Genomic DNA, 19,733 nt, shown 5'->3' with positions numbered 1-19,733 from the left:
TGGCATTTTCCTTTTCTTGTGTCTATGCAACCCTGCTTGGCACTTTTTCCTCCTATCTTTTCTGGCAGCTAAACAAAGAACATAACATGAAAGAGTCATTGAGATACAGGAAGAAGTCAGGGGCCATGTTTTATTTCCGGAGTAGAAGGGGAAAGAGAATATTGCCCCAAGTCCAGGGATGGGATCGGGGAGATGTTGCTACATCTGTATCGAGGTCTCTTTGGGAGTCAGGTTACCAGAGTTGACAGCGGCTGGAGGGGTTCATGAGGGAACCATGTGGACACTGGAAATGTCTTGCAAAGGCCTGGGTGTTGCTGAGGGGCCCGTGGACTCGAAGGGTGGAAGGGCTGTGAGTGTCCTGCGAATCCTGGTGACCTGGCTCCTTACACATCACCTAAGAAGTAGAGAGATCAACACAGGGTAAGGAGAATAAGGGGAATAGCAGGTTATGATGAGGGTCGGTAAGACAAGATAGAGCATGTGACTAGGGAGAGCAGAGAGAGAAGACAGGGAACAGAAAGCTCAAAGGACCACAAGGAGAGAGGAAGAATATTTACCATTTTTGGTCATTTAATCTGGCAGTACGGGTCTGGGGTGGAGATGGGGGTTATAATAATATTATTTAGAGTGACGGAGAGGTGGGTTCTATTGGAAGAACTCTGTAAGGTGTCTTTCAATGAGTTGAGAAATTAGGGGCAGTGTCTGTCAAGGGAGCACCAAGGTATTTAATGGGGTTATGTCCAAGTTGGAACCACACATAGGGGTGAGGTCTCTGAACAGGTATATGGTGTACTGGCAGTCTGTTGGAGGCCCGTTGTTAAAGGATTTATATTACTGGGACATGAGAGAAGACAATATTGAGCTTAACCCAGGGAGGGAGGGATCTAGGAATAAGAATTATTGTTTCTATTTTGAGGAGGGGATGGGATTTGGTATAGGGATTTAAAGTAATCTGAAAGGATAGTTTCAAGGGGGATATGTGTGAAAGGATGACAGTGGGGAGAAGAGACTGTGGCAGAGATTTGTGGATATTTGGGAGAAGATGTTGCAAGGATGAGGTATTCGTTGATAGGGTGTGTATTTAGGGTGGAGCAAGTTGTGGCGAGAGGGTGCGTTGCATACCTGGGCATAGCTTCGGAAAAAAAGCTGCTGGGGGCTCAGGCCCAGTTTGGGTAGGGTGGTCTCCCCATGATTCGACAATAGTGTCTTGAAATATGCCTGGATATGGGGGTAGAATGGAAAGTAGTCCTTAAGTTCTAGACCTATGACCATTTGGAAGTCTGATGCCTTTGATATACATAGCCAATTCATGGGTCCTTCTTCCCAAGTGCTGCACTGACACACTGGTCTGAGCCAGGATACAGGATATTAGCAAGAAGACCCATGGAAGTCCTGGAAAAGGATGATCCTTAGGGTAGGAGAGGGATCCCCAAGTTTCCATCTGTTCAGTGGGGATGTGCATGGCAGAAAGCTATGCAACTATCTTTGCATGGGGAATGGTAGAAGAAAAACATGGGGATAGGGACTCTAATATGCTCATTAAAAAACGACCTCAGCTTTTGGATTGTGAATTACCTGCAGTGCAATGGCCAGCCCCCCCATGTCTGCAGCATTCTCCAGCAGTGTGTGAGAGGCATTGAAGGAGACTCCACTGGGCAATGGGAAGGCAGCATAGTGGTTTTCTAGGCACAGCAATGCCTCCTGAAGGGCACGTGTGTTACAGGATGGGCAGCCCCCAGGGAGTACTGTTGTAAATGGAGGAAAGGGTATAAATGGTAAGCAATGGTGCATGGAGTGGGAGTAAAGGCAGGATTAGGGTGAGTAGGAGGGGAAACATAGACTGCACTGGCCCCCAAGAGCATTTCAAAGGTTCTGGGACTCGTCCACCTGGACCCTCACATACCCTGCCTTTCCCCTCCACTAGGCCTCCTCCTATGGGGCCCACCTCCCTATGGCTCACTGTTACCCACAGAACTGGTAGAAGATGTGCAACAGCTCATGAGCCATGATGCTGCCAGCAGCGCCAAAGTTCACAGCTCTATGGAGACAAAGGCTTGTCTTACCACCAGAATCCTTCAGTTGTCAAACTACAAGCCCCATCGATCATAACACCCATCCATCCCCCCACAGGAAAGTCTTACCTCTCTTCTTCTTTCTGGAAAGTACCTGCCCTCCCTCACAAAATGGCCCATACCTGGGGTAGCCTGGGTGGAAGAATGGGGGCTGGAGGAGTCCAGCAGGGATGACCACCATGTGATCAGGTATTGAATAGTAAGCATTGACTCCCCAGGGGGACACCTGCCAGCTGTGGGAAGAGCACACATGAACACAGTCTGATCATTTATTGTCTACCAACCCCCATCCCACCCCGGCCATGGGCAGTCCCTCCCGACCACTATCATTGTTCTTGTTACCCAGAGCCCCAGCTTCCCTTCCTACTAATCATGAGTGGGTATCTCTGGGATGGACGTGTCAGCGTATCCCTTGTTCTCTCATACCGGTGTTGGGGAAAAGGCTGCAATGCAGCCTGAACAGTTCTAGCTTGGAGAGATTGGACGCAGCTTATGAAGGACTGCAAGAAGTTGGGTCCAAGTTGTATCTGGGGAAGAAATAGGAGGTTACTTGGGTGCACAGAGACCAATATAAATGCACACTCAATATAGATCGATGCATACTCACACTGAAATACCCTGATGGATACATTGAATACAAATGGAGGCCCTGACATAAGAAATCCACAGACAGGTAAAGAGCAATACAGAATCATCATCACTAATGGCAGAGACAGGCTTCACATGCATCAGAACAGAGATAAACACACCAGGTCACCAGAATGCATGGGTTCATGTGTGCGTACACACATGCATTGCAACCTGAGAAAGACCCAAACTGCCAGCAAGACCCACAGTGCACATATCCCCTGACACAGCCTGACAAGCACTAGGTAGGAGAAAGTTACTTAGGATTGCTTGGGGAAAACAGAAGACAAGGATTCAGGTGACTCAGAGAGGTGAGGAGATGTTAAGGACTAAAGAAGAGTCTGGAAAGGGAGGAACTCACATCACTGTATTGATTGGTCAGCTTTGGCTTCAGAACCCATTCTGGGGCCCCCATCTTCACCTGCAGTTGGATGACCTGAGGAGAGACAAAGGAGTAGGAACCTAGCTACCCTGAGTCTTTTGGAGAGAATTTCTCCTGCTCACTGGGTTTGTCCTCAGCCTATTATGTTGTCACCAGGATGTGTGTGCATTATATCTGTTTTTATACTTGGTGTGTGTCCTTGTACCTTTTGCACTGTGCTCTGGTGACCATGATCTCATGATGCATAGAACCCACCATCTTCTATGGTTTTATCTGCCCAGGATACCTCCCTCCTTTCTCTGACTGGATTCTCCATTACTCAATTCCACTACCCACACTTACCCCACACAGGCCCTTCCTTTTGGCCTTACCCTTTCCTGGGCCTCTTTCCGGGTCTCCTCATTCATCCATGGAAGCATTTTGAGGTGAGTTAAGAGGGCATCCTTGATTGCAGAGAACAATTCCATGGCCTGTCTTGGCAGGGTGGGGGTTGGGGGAGCAGTGGGGATAGAGAAACAGGATCAGCCTCAGCCCTGGCTCCTGCCCAAGGGGCCTGACTCTACCAAGAGGCCTCAGCCCAAAAGAGCTGCTGGCTAGAGGAGCTGTCAGAAAAGGGAGAAGAGCTCAGAAAGAGAGGGTGGAAAGGAAAATTTCCTACATGAACAGAAACCTCCAGAGTATAAAGATCTCAAGATAGAAAGGAGAGGTGAAGCCCAAAAAAGGAAGGTGGCAGCTGGTTACCCCTAAGAGTTGACCAGAGGAGATGATTCCTTTCCATGGGGAGATCTAAGACTGAGAGTGGAGACACTATCTTTACTCCAAAGGCCAGAAAAAAGGCTCAGGAAGCAGAGGAAAAAAGGATGCCATTCTCTTCTCTGCTCTCTCCTTGTCCTAGCACCCTCTTTCACAAGGCTTGCATTTCATCTCTCCATCTCCCTGGGCTCTTTTCTTCAGCTTGCCAACAAGTTGAACAACCATACTTTGTATTTACTCTTTTCCCAGTCATCTATCATCTTGTGCATATTTTTTCTTTGCAGAGGAAAGAAAATATGCTATAGTAGTCAGGGCTCTGGAGTCCGAATGACTGTGTTCAATTTCTGACTCTGCTATTTGGTAGCTGTAGGACCTCGGGTAAGTTGCTTAACCTCTCTGTGCCTCAGTTTTTCCATCCATGAAATTAGGATGATAATAACACTAACCTCACAAGGTTGATATAAGAATTGAATAAGGTAGTTCATGCAAAACTTACCAGGCTCTAGGTAAGCACTTAAAAACTTTCAAGTAGTTATTTATTTGCACTTGTTAAGATTATATCTTCCCATTTTCATCTTGTTTAATATGTTGTTAAAAAAAAATCACAGATTAAACAAGACTTTAGAGTTGGGAAGGAGGAGCCCGAGAGATCATGGAGCTCAATTTTCTAGTTTTGTGTTTGAAGAAACAGAGAACTGGGAAATTTGGTGACCTCTGCAAGTTAGCACATGTGTATAGGCTGTGTGTCCCTTAGCCACAGTGCACACACCACAGGAGGCAGCGTGTCTTCTGAGTCTCTCACATCTGCTATCTGGCTCTGCCTCCAATGACTATGCCTGCCTGGCTCTCTGACTGTGCAAATCCTGAAAAGAGCCAGGTTAAAAGAGTTTGGGGAAAGTGGGTTGGGTGGGGAGGGATAGGTGATGTGGGCTGGGGAAAGCTCTCACATACAGCATTCTGGATGCTCAGATTGAAGGCATCACGAACAAACAAGGCTGCCAGGGTAGGTGCAAAGAAGTTTCTTGTATGCTGCACACATTTCATCCACCGAGGGTAGGCGGGCTGTGGAGACAAAGTCGGCATGAGTGGCCCCTGTCCTGGGCTCTTTGCTCATTTGTTTTCCCACCCACCCTTCTCTAGACCTTCATTCACAGAGGGTATTCTCTTTTCTGGACTTTCTGGGTTTAGTCTCACTTTATTCTATTACCCCTTTGGGGGATCACAGGAATCTATTGCTGCTCAGTGAAAAAGGCCTTGTGCCCTCTTCCAGGATTTGTCCTTTGAGCCTGAGTTGGGTAAATCACCCATGTTTGTCACTGATTGAATCAAAAGCAAGGCCTTTGGGAGGCATCATTCTTCAGGACCAAAGGATCCCAGGAAGGCTAGGACTAAAAACCAAACCTTTTTACCTTAGCATGTCTGTTACCCACCCCGTCCTACCCACCACACTCACCATCCTGTATCCCAGCAGTGACTCCCATCCTTCCACTCTTTTCCTCAAAATAGAAATTTGAGAAAGCAGTTCCCCCCACCCTTCCACTTACCCATCTCCCAAATGATTAATGTGGATCACATTGTAGAATTTTGCTCATTTTGCCTTATAATGAATAAAATCATCAGTAAAATTGGGATCTAAATGCCATATTGTTTGGTAAGAGAAGAGAAGAGAAACAAAAAAAAAAAAAAAGAAGTAAATGAATTAAGAGAGCTTTAAGCCAAATCTGTAAAGAGTAACTGGGATAGGGTGATGGAGATCTTCAACTTCAATGCAGAGAGGCCATTAGATAAGAACTCATGAGGACAGTAGCAACTGGGATTTTTTTTTTTTTTTTTTTTTTTTTTTTTAGCAGCAGGACCTAAACAATAATAATAATGATAATATAACATGAGAGAGAGAGAAACTAGGGGAGTCTTCAATGTTGGGCTTAGATGGCTTTGAAAACAGTAGACGAAGCAGTAAACAACCCAGAGATGACGCAGGTAGGACTAAGAAACATATTCAAGGGGCGTGGGGAAGGGAATAAGGCTGCTGGCCTAAGGGAAAGCTGAGCTGGAATCTATAAAAGCCAGCTAATATGCTAATTTTTGATAGAAGGGATGAAGTCACAAGACTTCATTCCTGTAACTTATTTACTTCCCATGGTCTCCTCCCAGGGAATGCAGTTAGGCTGCCACTGTACTCTCTGCCTGAGCTGGGGAGCTGGGCTGGACCAAAGATTGGAGAGGAGGTTTTGGAGGTTTCCATTAAAGAGGAAATATAAAGGGGAAGGCTGGTGTTGTAGTATTTGAAGAATAAGGCCCTGGGCCCACCTTTTAGGGAGTTCATCATTTTGGAAGTTGTTCCAGACCAGCCTTTTTACAGTGATGTGCCCTTTGCCCCTCACCAGGAGGTCTGTTAACATCTCCTCTTATGAGGGGAAGGCACTCAGACTCTCTCTACGGTGTATTAATTTGAACTCTGAAATATGACTATTACCTAGAATAAGGAAGTTCATGGAGATAGAAAGTAAATTAGAGATTACCAGGGGCCAAGGGGTAGAGGAAGAAATGGAGAGTTATTGTTTAATGAGTGCAGAGTTTCTGTTTGGGATAATGAAAAAAAAATTGGTAATGGATGGTGGTAATGGTAGCACAACATTGTGAATATAATTAAATCCACTGAACTGTATACTTGCAAGTGGTTAAAATGGGAAATTTTGAGTTGTACATATGTTACCACAATAAAAAAAAAATTTTTTTTTAAATCCTAATTAGGGAAAAAAGAAAAACTCAAACAAATGAAAGGAAAGCTGGACTAGATAGCAATGACTAAGTCAAGTAGAGGCCCTGCTGGCCACCTTCCGTTTCCTTCCCAATGGCCCCTAGGCAAATGTGGCTGGGACTGCCTCTCATCAGATGGGTCATGGCGGACAGCCCTAAGCAGCACACACCAGGAGCCCACTTGAGCTTGGTAATGTGGATCTATCTACTCTTTTCACATCTCCTGGTTCCTGAGTTGTTTCCTGATCTCTCTGCTCTTGTTCCTTCTTTGCTGGTGTCTGCCTATTTCTCCAGCAGCACTTTGCCTGCTCTTTGCCTGTCCTTACAGCCTGAGCCCATGGCAGACGCTGGCCTGGTTAGTGGAGAGTACAGAACCCACTGCCCATGACCCAGCTATCACCCCTATGCAGACTCTGATCTGATTCTTTTGGTCACAGTAGAGCTGAGTCACTTGTCCAAGATTAGGAGAATAACTATCAGAATTTAGAAATAAACGTAGGCCTCAGGGGTGGAGGTTCATAGGTTACATATTCATTGCCTGGAGGTTATCAGTATCTGAACTGTCTCTGGAGACATGGATTGATAGAGTATACCACTTAGATTGAAAAAAGAAATAGAAAGAAATGCAGCATGATCTTCAAAACACGAAGGATGGAAGAAACTATTCAAACAAGATAATGAAACTTGGTGGATTAATTTCAGTGAACAGAAAAAAAAAATTCAGCTGTAACCATAGGATCATGAATAATATTGCCACTGCAAAACTACACTGCACAGAGTATTCAGCAGTGAGGATTATCAATTTAAACCCCTAGGCTTCAGTTACAACAGCTCTAAAAATGTTAATACCTATTCTACCTTCCTCACAGATTTGCTTTCAGGACGAGGTGAAATGATACATTGAAAGTACAGTACTCTATAAATTGTAAAGTTCACTCTAGTCTGTTGGCATTACCTTGATTTCAACAAGGCATTTGGTGAAACCAAAAATCAAGTGAATTACATGGAGAAATATATGTTGGTTGATAACATAAAGTGGACTCTCAGTTTGCTGAACCATAGCAAAATATCAATGATTAATGACTCCACGTTAATAGGACCTACCCTGATCACCCTACTGAAAATTGTTACACACTCTCCACCAAGAACTCCCTCTCCCCTTTTCCGGTTTTATATTTCTCCCTAACACTTACCACCACCTAACATTTTATTTACTGATTTATTGGCCTCCCCCATTAGGACATAAGTGTCTGAGGGCATGAATTTTTGTCTGTTTTGTTCACCAATGTACCCCAGTATCTAGAGAATTGCCTGGTACATTGTAGGAGCTCAATAAATAGTTGTCACATAAGCAAATGGATAAATCTATAGTTAGATCTTCAGTAACCCAATCCAATGCCCTTCCTTCATCAGGATCTTAACAATAATTTGGATGAGGATGCATTAAAATAAAACAGCAAATGACCCAAAGTTGGAAAGGAGAAGTAACATAATGGAAGATTGAATCAAAATTTAAAATTACGTAAATAAATTGGGATGCGAGACTGAATACAAAAAGTTCACATGTCTAACAGGCATAAATGTGAAGATTTGCTTCCCAAAACTCAGCTTCACAAGTTTAAGAAGAGAAAAACCTGTCTTACCTGTCATTTTCATTGACTAAACATTCAAAATTAATCCACAAAAGATAGCCAGATAATGAGATAAAGCAGTTTTTTTTTTTTAAATAAGGAATTAGAATTCATTCAGAAGAATATAGTCAGAAACCTGTAATTAATGACCATTGAAAAGAACCAAAAATTTTGGTCACATCAAGGCTGAAAAACCTTTGTAATGTCTTTGACTCCATTCTCACATCACACATCCATCAGAAAACCCTGTTAGATTTCAAAATACCTTCAAAATACCTTTTGCATCTGATCACTTCTTCCCATCACCATTTCTACCATGCTGTCAGAGATGCCATGACCTCTTACTTGGATTACTGCATTAACTGGAAAGTTCTTCCTGATTCTACCTTTGTCCCCTATAACCTATCCCAAGTGCTGCTTTTAAAACATAGAACAGGTGAATACTTTTGTGCAGTGAAAAGCAGAAGTCCTTAAAGGTCCTGTGTGGTAGCCTCCTTCCCTCTCATTTTCTCCTATTACCCTATTCACTCACTGTGTTCCAGTTACACTGGCTTCCTTGCTAATTCTCAGACGGGGTGTGCTCCAGCAGTGGGGGGGCACAGGCTTCCATGAGAGCCTAGTCCCCTCAGTCAGAGCAACCATGAGACCATAGCATGCCGGGTTTTAGCCAGCCTGCTCCTTGTCCAGTCAGATGATATCCCCTTCTTAGCCAGGAAATCCCTTCGCCTCTCTTGACATCTCTTCAGTCATGTTTCCTGCAGCGAGATCCCATCGATCATTCAAACCCTCCATGATCTTTCCTTCTTGGAAACTCCAAGAATAATTGTTGTCTAAATCATAGTTTTTTTAGAACACAGCTACAACCATTCATTATATAGTGTTTGGCTGCTCTCATACTAAAAGAATAGAGTTGAGTAGTTGCAACAGAGACCATAGGAATCACTAAGCCAAATACATCTACTATCTTGCTTGACCTTTACAGAGTTTGCTGACCCCTTGTCTATACCACTCACTAATTTCTCAGTCCTATAGGGCGTGGTTAAAAACATTGCCTCATGAGCCAGAAAAATCTGTTTTGGAGTCCCATTTCCTTCACTTATAAGCTGGGTGGTCTTGGAAAAGTTACTTAACCTTTCTGGGCCTATTTCTGCACCTGTAGAATGGAGATTAAAAATCTTAGAGTGGTTTTTGGAGGATTAAATAAAATACTACATGCTCAGTGCTTCATGCACTTCTTGACATATAGTAACTACTGAAGGTATATTAGCTATTCTTATTATATGGCATATTTTACACTGTTGTTTCAGAAAGGTAAAGTGACTTCCCCAAGCTCACCCAACTATCTCTTGGCAGAGGTGAATTCAGCTCTAAATCCAAAGGGTAATTATATATAATGGGAAGGGTGGTGAGTTTATCAATCTGGAAACATTCAACATTCTTTAGGACTAGCTAGCACTCTTAAACCTTCAAGAAGAGACATCAGGCCATGATTTACAGCAAGCTGTTTGTTACTGGGAATTTTGTAGCAACGAAGGGCACAGTGTCCAGGAGTTGTGGCTCTGTTCCACTTCATCTGAATTGAGACAAATGCTGGGCAGAACCTTTCTGGGGACTCGCCCACTTGAGTGACGGCCTTAAGGAGAAGTGCTTTTTAACATACTAGATAAGCACTCAGGCCCTACAGCCAGAGTTCAAATACTAGCTCTACCAACCTACTACCTATATAAATTTGCAATTTCCCTAATCTCTGTGCTTTAATTTCCCCATTTGTAAAAGAGAGACAAAATTGTGTGCTTACCTCATGAAATTTTTTTGAGGATTAAATCAGTTAATTATCTAAATTAGCTTAGGATAATTCCAGCACATTATAACCTCTCAATAAGCAATAACTATATTGTAGTCCTTTATCAGAATTGTGAATATAGTTTACTTCTCTGAATTACATGGATATTTCGGGATGTCAGAGCAAAGAGTTTCTCCAAGGGCACTGAAGTGGACCACAAAGCAATAAAAACCATTGATTTTCAAGACTAAACTGAGTCCTTCACTAAAGTTGGGGCCTGATGTATCTAAAGCACTAGATGCTTCTACTTGCACGTAGATGTATTTTGGTCTAAAATTTCAATGTTTTAAGTAAAGGACATCTTATATAACATGGTAGATTCTAGTGAGTGAAGTGAGTTTGCTACACAGCCCCCTCCTCAGTTGTTAGATAGATTAGGATCTGCACAACAAGGCCCAGGTTGGGGCCCAATAGATCCCACTGGATGCCAGAGAAGAACTCTTTGAAAGCATATTTGAACATCACAAAGGCATCACGAAGCTTCTAGGAATCACCTAAACGGAGGGAAGGCCACTGCTTGCCATACCGGTCTCTTCTCCCATTGAATCCCATGTTCTAGGTCCAGGTTCACAAATCATAGAGCTCAGGATGACTAACCAAATATTGCAAGAGTCATGACAAAGGAAGAGCAGTCGTTAATAATTTCGTTATTTAAACTCTAATACTCAGCTAAGGCCAGAGAGGTGGCCAGGAGATGTATGCCTAGGAGCCTCTGGTACCTGGTCCCTCTGTTCTCAAGTTAACCTTTGTGCATCCAACCCATCTGCTTCCACAGCAAGCCCAGAACCAAGGGGCATCTACCCTCATGCCCTTCTCACTAAGAGAGAGATGCCAAAACTTATCCTTCAAAATGGCAGATCCCCTTCAGCCCCAACCTGGGAACATCCATCCCCTTCTCTCCTCACCATGGGTGGCTGTCCTGTCAGCTCTTGCAGCTTCTGGCTCAGCTCCCTGTGTGCCTCCTGGAAATTACTGTCCAGGGCTGGAGAAAGGGTATACACCAGCCCCAAGATCATATGGCTCTGCAGAAAGTCCCTATGGAAAGAGAAGAGACCTGTACATATATCCCAGAGCTCTATGGATTCCTCTGGTAAAGAAAAGCATCCTCTTATGTAAGTCAAGTCCTCTTGAGAGCCCTAGGGTCAGCCTGTTCTCCTCTGCATTTATTGAGAATAACTTTCACATGTAAACAAATCAGGCAGAGCTTTTCTTGGTGCGGGTTGAATTTGGGGAATGGTGGAAGAAGGAACAAGAAGAAGATGTGGACTTCTCAAGTTGCAGGGAGAAAATGACGTGGGCTAGATTAAGGCTGGACTCAGATTTAACAAAACTGATGCATCTACTTCCAAAACCAAGAAATCTAAGCTCATCTTAAGATGTATCTCCAAAGCATAACAAAGCTGGGTTCTGTGACCTCTCTGCTTTCCTCACAACTGTCTTACCAGGTATGGACTGTACTCATACATAAGCCTACCTACACCCATGTGAATGGCCTGTTTGCTTCCCTTAAAAAGAATTTCTAGATGTTGTTGTCACTGAAGAAGGGCCTTGAGCCTTAACCCCTGGAAGGAAGGCATTGCCTTCAGGTGGTGGCCACACAGGCTTCAGGAAAGGCAGAGAGCCCAACGTAGCACTTGGCTCTCAAGTTCCCCATGCTCCTCTCCTTCCTAATCCCAACAGAAATGGTCTTAGAAAGTCTGTCCCACAAGGGCCACAGAACTCTCTCACTACAGCTGAGAAATGGCCTCTCCCCAACCTTTCTTCCCCCAGAGCATCCCTAGCCTCCTCCAGCCCAAACCCCACAGCTGCTGCAAATAGAAATGCTCTCAGCTGTCACCAATGACTGGGCTTCCCAGCATCACCTACAGCTCAGAGATCCTTTACAGGTTGGCATTTTACTCCCAGCAGACTGTTTCTTGTCTGACCCTTGTATCCCACATTTCAGGTGTGTTCTCCCTTCCTCTTGCCTCCCAAGCCTCTCATACTTCCTGCTTCCTCCATTTCCCCCCTCTCTTCCTCCACATCTTCCTGGGTGCCTCCCATCTTCCTGGCAGGCCCTTACCAGCCTGTATTCTTCAATGTCTCTTTTGTCCCTGCACATCTACGGTTCCTCAGACTCTCTTTACATTTCCCTTATATTTCCCAATCCCACCTGAGGCAAACCTGTGCATCAACTGTTTCTCTTCCACCAGTTGCGACATGTTTTTCAAATACTCCAGATTATGGACCACGAGGGGCTCAGAGGGGCTCAAGGACATCAGTGTGAATGTTGCTTGCAAGCAGGACAACCAGTCGATGGCAGGGGCCATTTCCTTAGAGGAAGGACACAAAGGCTGAGGTGGGATAGGAAAGGAGGAGGAAGGGGCTTCCCTTCAGAGTTTGAGAGGGAGTGAGGAGGGGGATAATAGGGAGAAAGGATGGGGCCAGAGAAAGTTAGGACTGGAGAGGAACTAAGAGCATGAGGGGAAAGAAGACAAGGAGGTAAAGTTTGGGAAAGAGACTCTCATATCCATCCCCCTCTGGGCCCTGGCCCAAGGCACCTGCAGTTGGGCAATAGTGACTATCTGGAAGAGCTTCCCCTGTGCCTGCCGCTGCTCCAGGGGCCTCAGAAACTGAAACAGCTGTGACGTTATGGAGATGGACAAGGCAGTGTGGTTTTGCACTTCGAATGAGTCTCCTCCCAGCAAGGTTCCCAGTCGATTCAGGTAAGCCAGGTATACCCTCAAGATCTAAGAGAAAGACAGCTTCAGTCACATCCAGTAGGGGGTCTTTCTTTCTCTTGGCTACAGAGTTCAGAACCCTTGTCCACAGCACCATCTTACCTGGGCATAGATCTTTTGTTCCTGCTCCTGCTTGAGGGGAATGTCAAACTTTGGCTGGTCTATCTGGACACAAGAGAAACTGGAGAGAAGTGGGGAACATGGGGAAGGAGAGGGCAGGTGTGGGGAGATGGAGAATGTAATGGAAGGGCAGATGGGCTAGGGAGATAGAATTAAAGAGGGGACTGAGAAAAAGTGAGAAGAGGAAAAAAGGGAGGGATTGGGGCCTAGGGGCATGGTGGAAGAGAGTCCAGACATAGAAATGGAAAGACAGAATGGACATTTAAACTACCTTGAGTATGCTCAGCAAGAAAGAGGCAAAACAGTGTCTTAAAGGGGTCCATTCCCTTTAACTATGTTTTATCAAAAAATCCACAACACATTTTTGATCCATTTTGAAAAAAAATATGGATTTTTTCCAATATATCCAACATGGATTTTTGATCCATACTGAAAAATCATGATTTTTTCCAAAAAAATTTCACAAAGAACTACATGTTGATATTTTGTTCATCTTGGATTTTTGTAGTGTTTTTATTTTTAAAAATTATTCATTAAAATATATCCATTACTGAGTTTTTTGGTACTCTCTTAAATTTTGCACTTAATGCGGATATCTTACCTCACTTACCTTAGCCTAGTTCTATCCCTGCCATATCCTTAATTCTATTCTGATGATCTTTATTCCACACTTTCCTTTTCCTTCTCCAATTTCAACATCCCATTTCCATCTTGAGCTACCTTGAAAAAACTTTCACTTGACCTTTTGTCACCACATGTCTGAACTTCAAAAAATAAAAATAAAAAAGGCATCTATGTCTCCTGCCTCAAGTTCCTTAAATTCCTCCTAAACCCCATATAATGTGTCCATTCCCATAACCATTTTATGACTATCCCTCAAAGGTTTCCAAAGGTGTTTTCTCATTCCTTATTCTTTATGAGCTTGGAAGGTTCTGGAATCAATGATTCCCCTCCATTCTGAAGCTTACTCCTACCTTTCCTTTTCTTTCTTTTTTTTTTTTTTCCTTTAAATCTGGATCACTTCACAAATTTGCATGTCACCCTTGTTCAGGGGCTATGCTAATCTTCTCTGTATTGTTCCAATTTTAGTATATGTGCTGCCAAAGCAAGTACCTCCCTTGTCTTTTGTGGCACTCCCTTTCTGGTCTTTCTCTCGCCTCTGACTGTTGTTCCTCTTCTCTGGCTCCCCTTCCTCCTCCAGATACCTCATTAGACATTGGAGTGCTTTCTCAGAAATATATTGTATCTACCTGGGCTTCCCTTCAGGGTCCATGCAGTATCAAGTTGTTAACCACCATTCTCCCATTCACACCAAATCAAAACCATGGGACCATTTTGTGATTTATCCATCTCCTTTACTTGCATTCAATTAGTCACCAATCCTACTAGAATCACCAATTATCGTCACCACTAGAATGAAGTTGTCTCAATCTTCACACTTGTTTCTTGCTTTCTAACTTTTCCAAAATCACCTAGGTTCAGGACCTCAAAAATGCTCATCTAGATTCTTCAGTAACTCCAGATTGATCACCAAAGCAGTAACTGACTCCGCTGAAACTCTACACGCAGGCATCATAATAGTTGAAAGCCGTCAGTGACACTTTTTTCCTGTTATGTCAAATCTTATCACCTCTGTCTGACTTCTTAGGTCAATAATAATCAGGCCCAACCTCATGTCTTCAGTCTTAGTTTTACCCCCTACTACACCCTGCACCCACTCTAAATCCTTCATTAAACAGACCAGTCTCCTCACTGACCCCATGAAGTAGTCACATACATCATATATCCATACTCTTCCCTTTGCTCAGGATTTTCCCGTAACCTCTTTAAAGCCCTCTAGATTCACCTTCACCTATGTGAATCAACCATGCTTCGAGGCTCAGCTCATACTCTCTTCTCTCTCATTTCAACTCTTAACTAATCACCAAAGGCTTCAGCCAATTAAATTCCTGACCATACTCTTTAGCACTGAATTGTATAATACCTCATATTGATTACCAGTTCTTCTTATATATTCAGCTTCTCAAAAAGTTGTGGAATTTTTGAGAATAGGGGCCAAATATAGAGCATCACATTGCCTACCAATGTGTATTTTATTTATTTATTTACTCACTCAACAAACACCTGCTATGGGCCTCTTGATGCCTGGCATTGTGCTAGGTCCTGAGAAACAGAGGTGAATAAGATGTGACCCTGTTCTTAAGAGGCTCCTGACCTTCAACACAGAGCGTTAAGTGCTGAGAGGGTGGGAAAGTGGGAGGACAGAGGGATTCACCTAAATCATAATCAGAGTGTCAGTAGAAGCTTTCTGGAAGAGATAATAAAGCCAAAATTTGAAAAATGTGTAAAAGTTTTCCAGGCAAAGTACAGAGGATTGGGGAGAATGTCACAGGCAAAGAAAGCACCCTATGCAAAGAAATGAGGAATATTCTTGGAGCTACTAGTGAGTCAGCATGGCTTATGATATAAAGAATTAGGGGTTGTGGCAAGAGATAAGGCTGGAAAAGTATGTAAGAGCCAGGCTATAAAAGTGCTTGCAAGACTTTGCTAAGGAAAATGGACTAGATCCTAGTGAGCTGATGGGACAATGAAAGTATTTACTAGCTCTTGGCTTAGAAAGGTTGCTCTAGCAAAAACAAAGAGAGTAAATGTAAGGAGAGCAGTATTAGAGATAGAATAGTTAAGAGACTCTGGAGTAATCCCAATAATCAAATAATTAGACAGAAGTATGTCTGTCTCTTCAGGACTGGCCCTGCTCTTTCTCTCCGCACCCCCATGTAGTGTCCCTGACTCTCATTGTAATAATTTTCCCTGAAGATAGAGCTCCTGTCTACATTGCATATTTGTCCTAGCTCCCTAACTAGAATAACTCCCAACCTTATTCTAATAGACGATAGGATAGGGTTAGAGTCAGGCCTAGGTCCCATCGTGTTTGCCAGTGCCCCCCCTCACCTGGATGACTGGTGCATGTGGAGGGGAAGGATGAGGGCGCAGAGAGGCTCTGAAGAATGGGAAGTAGCCATACTGACTCATCAGAAGTCTCAGGGTTCGGTTAAAGTCTGGCGAAGTCCAGTTACCAGAGAGTTGCCAGCCTCCAAGCTGGGAAGAAGAGAGACAGGGCTCAGCAAAGGGATCTCTTTGACCTAAGCCCCATTATCTTGGTCTTCTCTTCCTTAGATAGCTGCTACTTCCTGATTTCTATTCTGAGTCCCTTGATCTCTCTAGGGCTCCACCTCTGGTCCTTTCTCCATCCTCACCCAAGGTCCTGATCCTTCCATAGGCACTGCCATTTCCATCTCTCTCTTAGAACATGGAGATCCCTAGGAAAGGGACCCACCCTCTCAATAACAATGGCAGCCCTGGGCATGCAATGGTCTTATGTGTGATGTTTCTGGAAAAGATGATGCCCCAGGTCTCACCTCCTCAATAATGTGTTTCAAGGGACCAGTCCCTGCAGCTTCAATGGCAAGTGTGTCCATGCAGGAATTGTAGAATTTGAAGGCCTTCTCCTCCCCAGAGCCCACACGCCAGGAATCTGGGGCCTCTGGAAAGGAAGCATGGGGGGAATTGAAGAAGTGGGGGCCAACATAGAGGCAAACAGGGAGGACAGGAAATCAGGAACTTATAGGAAAGGAAAGGGAGACTCCTGGGGCAATGGAAGGAAGGGGAGAAAGAGAGGAGTGAGGAAAACTGGGAAGATAGGAGGGTCGCCTAATTTGGGAATGGATCAGTTTGATGAAAGAATAAGGGCAGAGAAAGGAACTGTGGAAAAGAAGAAAATGAGGAAAAGACATGGAATCAGAATAAATGGGATATGGATAAAGGAGAAAGGGTAGAAATGGAAGGCAGGAGGGAGGTAAATGAAGAAATGAGAAAGATTAAGGAAACTAAAAATTTAAGAAATTAGAATAATTGAGGGGTTGGAAAAAGTAAAACTCACAAGGAAAGGTTTAGAGAAAAGAAGCAGGGGAGAACTCCCCTGGTCTCCACATGTCACCCATTGATCCCAGGAAACAAACAAATGCATTACAATAATCCTCTAATTTAATAATTAACACTTTCCCTTCAGCTGCCCTCATGTCTTTTCATTCTACTGTGGGCAACAGAATTTATACTAAGCATATTTTTTTTCTTTTCATCCCTGTGCCTTAACTGAAAGTGTGATCCTCTACCAAGGGAGAACCTACTTCCCACTCTTGCCATGTCAAAGGGAGGAGGACAGAGTGATACATTTATTTCTACCAATTCCAATTGATACTGTAAACACTTTCTCTAGATTTCCTCATACTAGAAATGCATGTCTGTCTTCTATTTCCTTATTCCCAAATCCTTGACACTTCTACCAACTTCCTGGGACCCACTTCCAGCCTCTTAGATGTCCTCTGTTTCTCCCTCATATTTTTCCTCTCTGTCCTGTCTCTGGCCATCATCTTGCATATTTCAGCTTCTATATGGATGACCTGACACATCCTCATCCTCAGCATCACTGCCCTGTTCTTTTTTCTTCTCCACAGCAACCGTCTACAGAATGGCTTTACCTCCAAGGTCTATAACCTGGTTTCCTCTTCTTCTAGCACATCCTTCATGCCTATATTCTTTCCCTTACCCACCAGCATCTCCAACGGCACAGCCCCTTTATCACTTCTCCCCCCATTATCCCACTTCTTCCAGTAGAACTTGAACACCATGGTCTGAGATTCCTCTAGGGAACCAGGAGATAACTGGCAGAGAGGAGAGCTGTGAAGGGGCGGGAGGGAAAGGGTAATGTTGACAAGGGGGTATTGAAATACAAGAAGGGTTTGAAAGCTAGAGAATGAGAGGGATAGAGAAAAGAATTAAAGTGCAAGAGGTGTTGCAGAGATGGTGGTCAGGGGAAAGTTGGGGGAGATAGGGACAAAACTAGAGCTGATAAACCAATCTCAGGAAGTTGAAAAGAGAACTTGGATAGAATGGATTAATCAAGGTGAAATGAAAAAGGGAAGAGGCAACAATTAGGTAAAGAAAAGATGAAGAGGGGGACCAGAAGAATTGGAAAAGAGGAGGTACCCGAATGGGAACAGTGATAGAGAAGCAAACCTAGGCAGTTCGCTGGGGGACCCACTGAGGATGTGGCATCAGCTGTTCCCCAGCTACATAGGGTTTGGGACAGTCATGATAGTTCTGAGCTCAGAGTCACCTATTTGCGTGGAGCATCTCCTGTGCTTTCCTTACCCAGTATTCTCCTAAGTCGGCTCTTATTCTCCTCTGCAAGGATCTGAAAAGAATTACTGGTCCCATTGGCATTTTCACAGGCAAAGGTGAAGAAGTTGGTGCAGGGGTCCACGCTACTGTTCCCAGAGGCCAGGTAACGAGCCAGGAGATCCAAACACACCGGAGTCTCACAAGTGCCTGTGAAGAGTAAGCTCACAGCTGGGAAGAGGGAAAGAGGCGAGGGCTCCCCCAAGGGGCTAAGCAAAGGAATGCCTGGTGAGGAAAACGAGAGAGAACCAGGTAAGAGGGAAAGGGTCTTATGGGTGGCCAGGAATGGGATGCAGACAGGAAGAAATTGGGAACTGAGAGAACCCAGTGACAGCTGTGAGAAATAGGACGGTCAGGATGAGTGGCTAGGTCAAAGGCCTTAGAGCTTCAACAGCATGAACGGGGGGGCATGACTGAGGGAGGGGTGACTAGGTTGGGGGGGTTCTGGGATCTTGCTTACAAGGGCCACAACTTTGGAAGATAAAGAACAAAAGCAAAGAAGAAGCAAGGAGCACGCCAAAAAGCAGGACAGCCATTAGCACCCGTCCTGCCACTGCCTGCCTTCTGCCCAATTCATTGGGCAGCTCCCCCTCTGGAGATCTCTGAGAGGAACAAGGAGGTGAAAAGTACCAGGAAAGAGGTGGTTGGGGAGAGGGATGAGGAGAAGAGAACAGAAGGGGTGAAAAGGGAGGGGGAGAAAGAATGAATATGTTAGTGTGAGGGCCTCTTTGTACAGAAATAATTATCCTCATTCTCCCTAAACCCAGCCCTATTTTGAGTCCTGGAAGATGAGAAAAAAAGGGATGTCACCTGTCTTGGATAAGGATCAAAGCAGGTAGTTAGGAGATGAATGTTCAGGGAACTTTAGAGGGGTTAACCTAACTAAAACCTAACCCTACTGCAGTCCAAATGTTTGTCAAGGAGGTCAGTTACCTCTTTGCTCCAGAATGTCCCCATGCCACTTGCTCAGCCCAGTCCCCTTGGTTCTTCTTCACTTTGTCTCCACTTTCCTAGACTGAGTAGAAGAGGAGGAAAGAGAGAGAAGCTGGCTCAGGAAGGGGGGAGCAGGGCATTAAAGAGTTTTATCAGACATTTTGCCACTTCCTCCCTGCTCACCCCCACATACACACATAGATCCATCTCAGGGCAGGTTCCTAAATGAGTTTCAGAATGAACCTCTCCTGGGTAAGTACCATTGCTTCCCTCCCTCTCCTATCACTTCCCTCTCCTTTCCCCTTTTCCATCACGGTCCTTTCTACCCTCAGAGCCTCACATTCTCTCCTCCCTAGCAGGGCACAGGGCATCCCCACCCACTCCTCCACCTCCCCCTCCCCACCCTAGGCATCTGACTAGAAATGGGAATGATTTTCTTCAGGGTACTTGCCGTCTATCTGTACTTCTCCAGCTGTACTTCTCCTAGATCTCCCGGAATCTTCCTGGTCCTGCTCCAGGTTCTGAGTTGAAAGACTGGAATTCAACAAATGTTCCCCCTCCTATCCCCACCCCAACTGCTCTGTCCTGAAGAAGGGGCACTTCTGCCAGTCTCCCCTCCTCCCGCTATACACATAGCATTGGCCTCTGGGTGGA

At 44.5% G+C, this 19,733-nt stretch overlaps 1 protein-coding gene and 1 non-coding gene across 6 annotated transcripts; both read right to left on the bottom strand.

The window, feature by feature from the left end:
* Positions 1-116: 116 nt before the first annotated feature.
* KEL (Kell metallo-endopeptidase (Kell blood group)) lies at positions 117-19,690 on the bottom strand. 5 transcript variants are annotated; one of them, XM_037835971.1, is made up of 19 exons: positions 19,531-19,690; positions 19,080-19,161; positions 18,607-18,748; positions 18,120-18,296; positions 16,328-16,452; positions 15,861-16,007; positions 12,891-12,953; positions 12,609-12,797; positions 12,232-12,380; positions 10,974-11,103; positions 4,786-4,896; positions 3,453-3,551; positions 3,061-3,135; positions 2,499-2,599; positions 2,195-2,305; positions 1,971-2,038; positions 1,576-1,745; positions 1,123-1,218; positions 117-394 (listed from the first exon to the last, which is right to left on the bottom strand). In XM_037835971.1, exons 2-19 carry the CDS (start codon positions 19,101-19,103, stop codon positions 233-235), a joined length of 2,139 nt encoding a protein of 712 aa, XP_037691899.1. In that variant the 5' UTR covers positions 19,104-19,161; positions 19,531-19,690; the 3' UTR covers positions 117-232. The 5 variants fall into 5 exon arrangements, with proteins under 5 accessions (XP_037691899.1, XP_037691901.1, XP_037691902.1 ...); XM_037835973.1 differs by having other exon boundaries at positions 233-394; positions 12,891-12,920; XM_037835974.1 differs by lacking the exon at positions 19,080-19,161 and having other exon boundaries at positions 233-394.
* LOC119535642 lies at positions 13,915-14,021 on the bottom strand. The gene has a single exon (XR_005217255.1). It is a non-coding gene; the product is annotated as a U6 spliceosomal RNA (small nuclear RNA).
* Positions 19,691-19,733: the final 43 nt, after the last annotated feature.

Source organism: Choloepus didactylus, chromosome 5 (assembly GCF_015220235.1).
Source record: "Choloepus didactylus isolate mChoDid1 chromosome 5, mChoDid1.pri, whole genome shotgun sequence".
NCBI classification, from domain to species: domain Eukaryota; kingdom Metazoa; phylum Chordata; class Mammalia; order Pilosa; family Megalonychidae; genus Choloepus; species Choloepus didactylus.
This window is presented reverse-complemented; position numbering and strand designations above follow the sequence as displayed.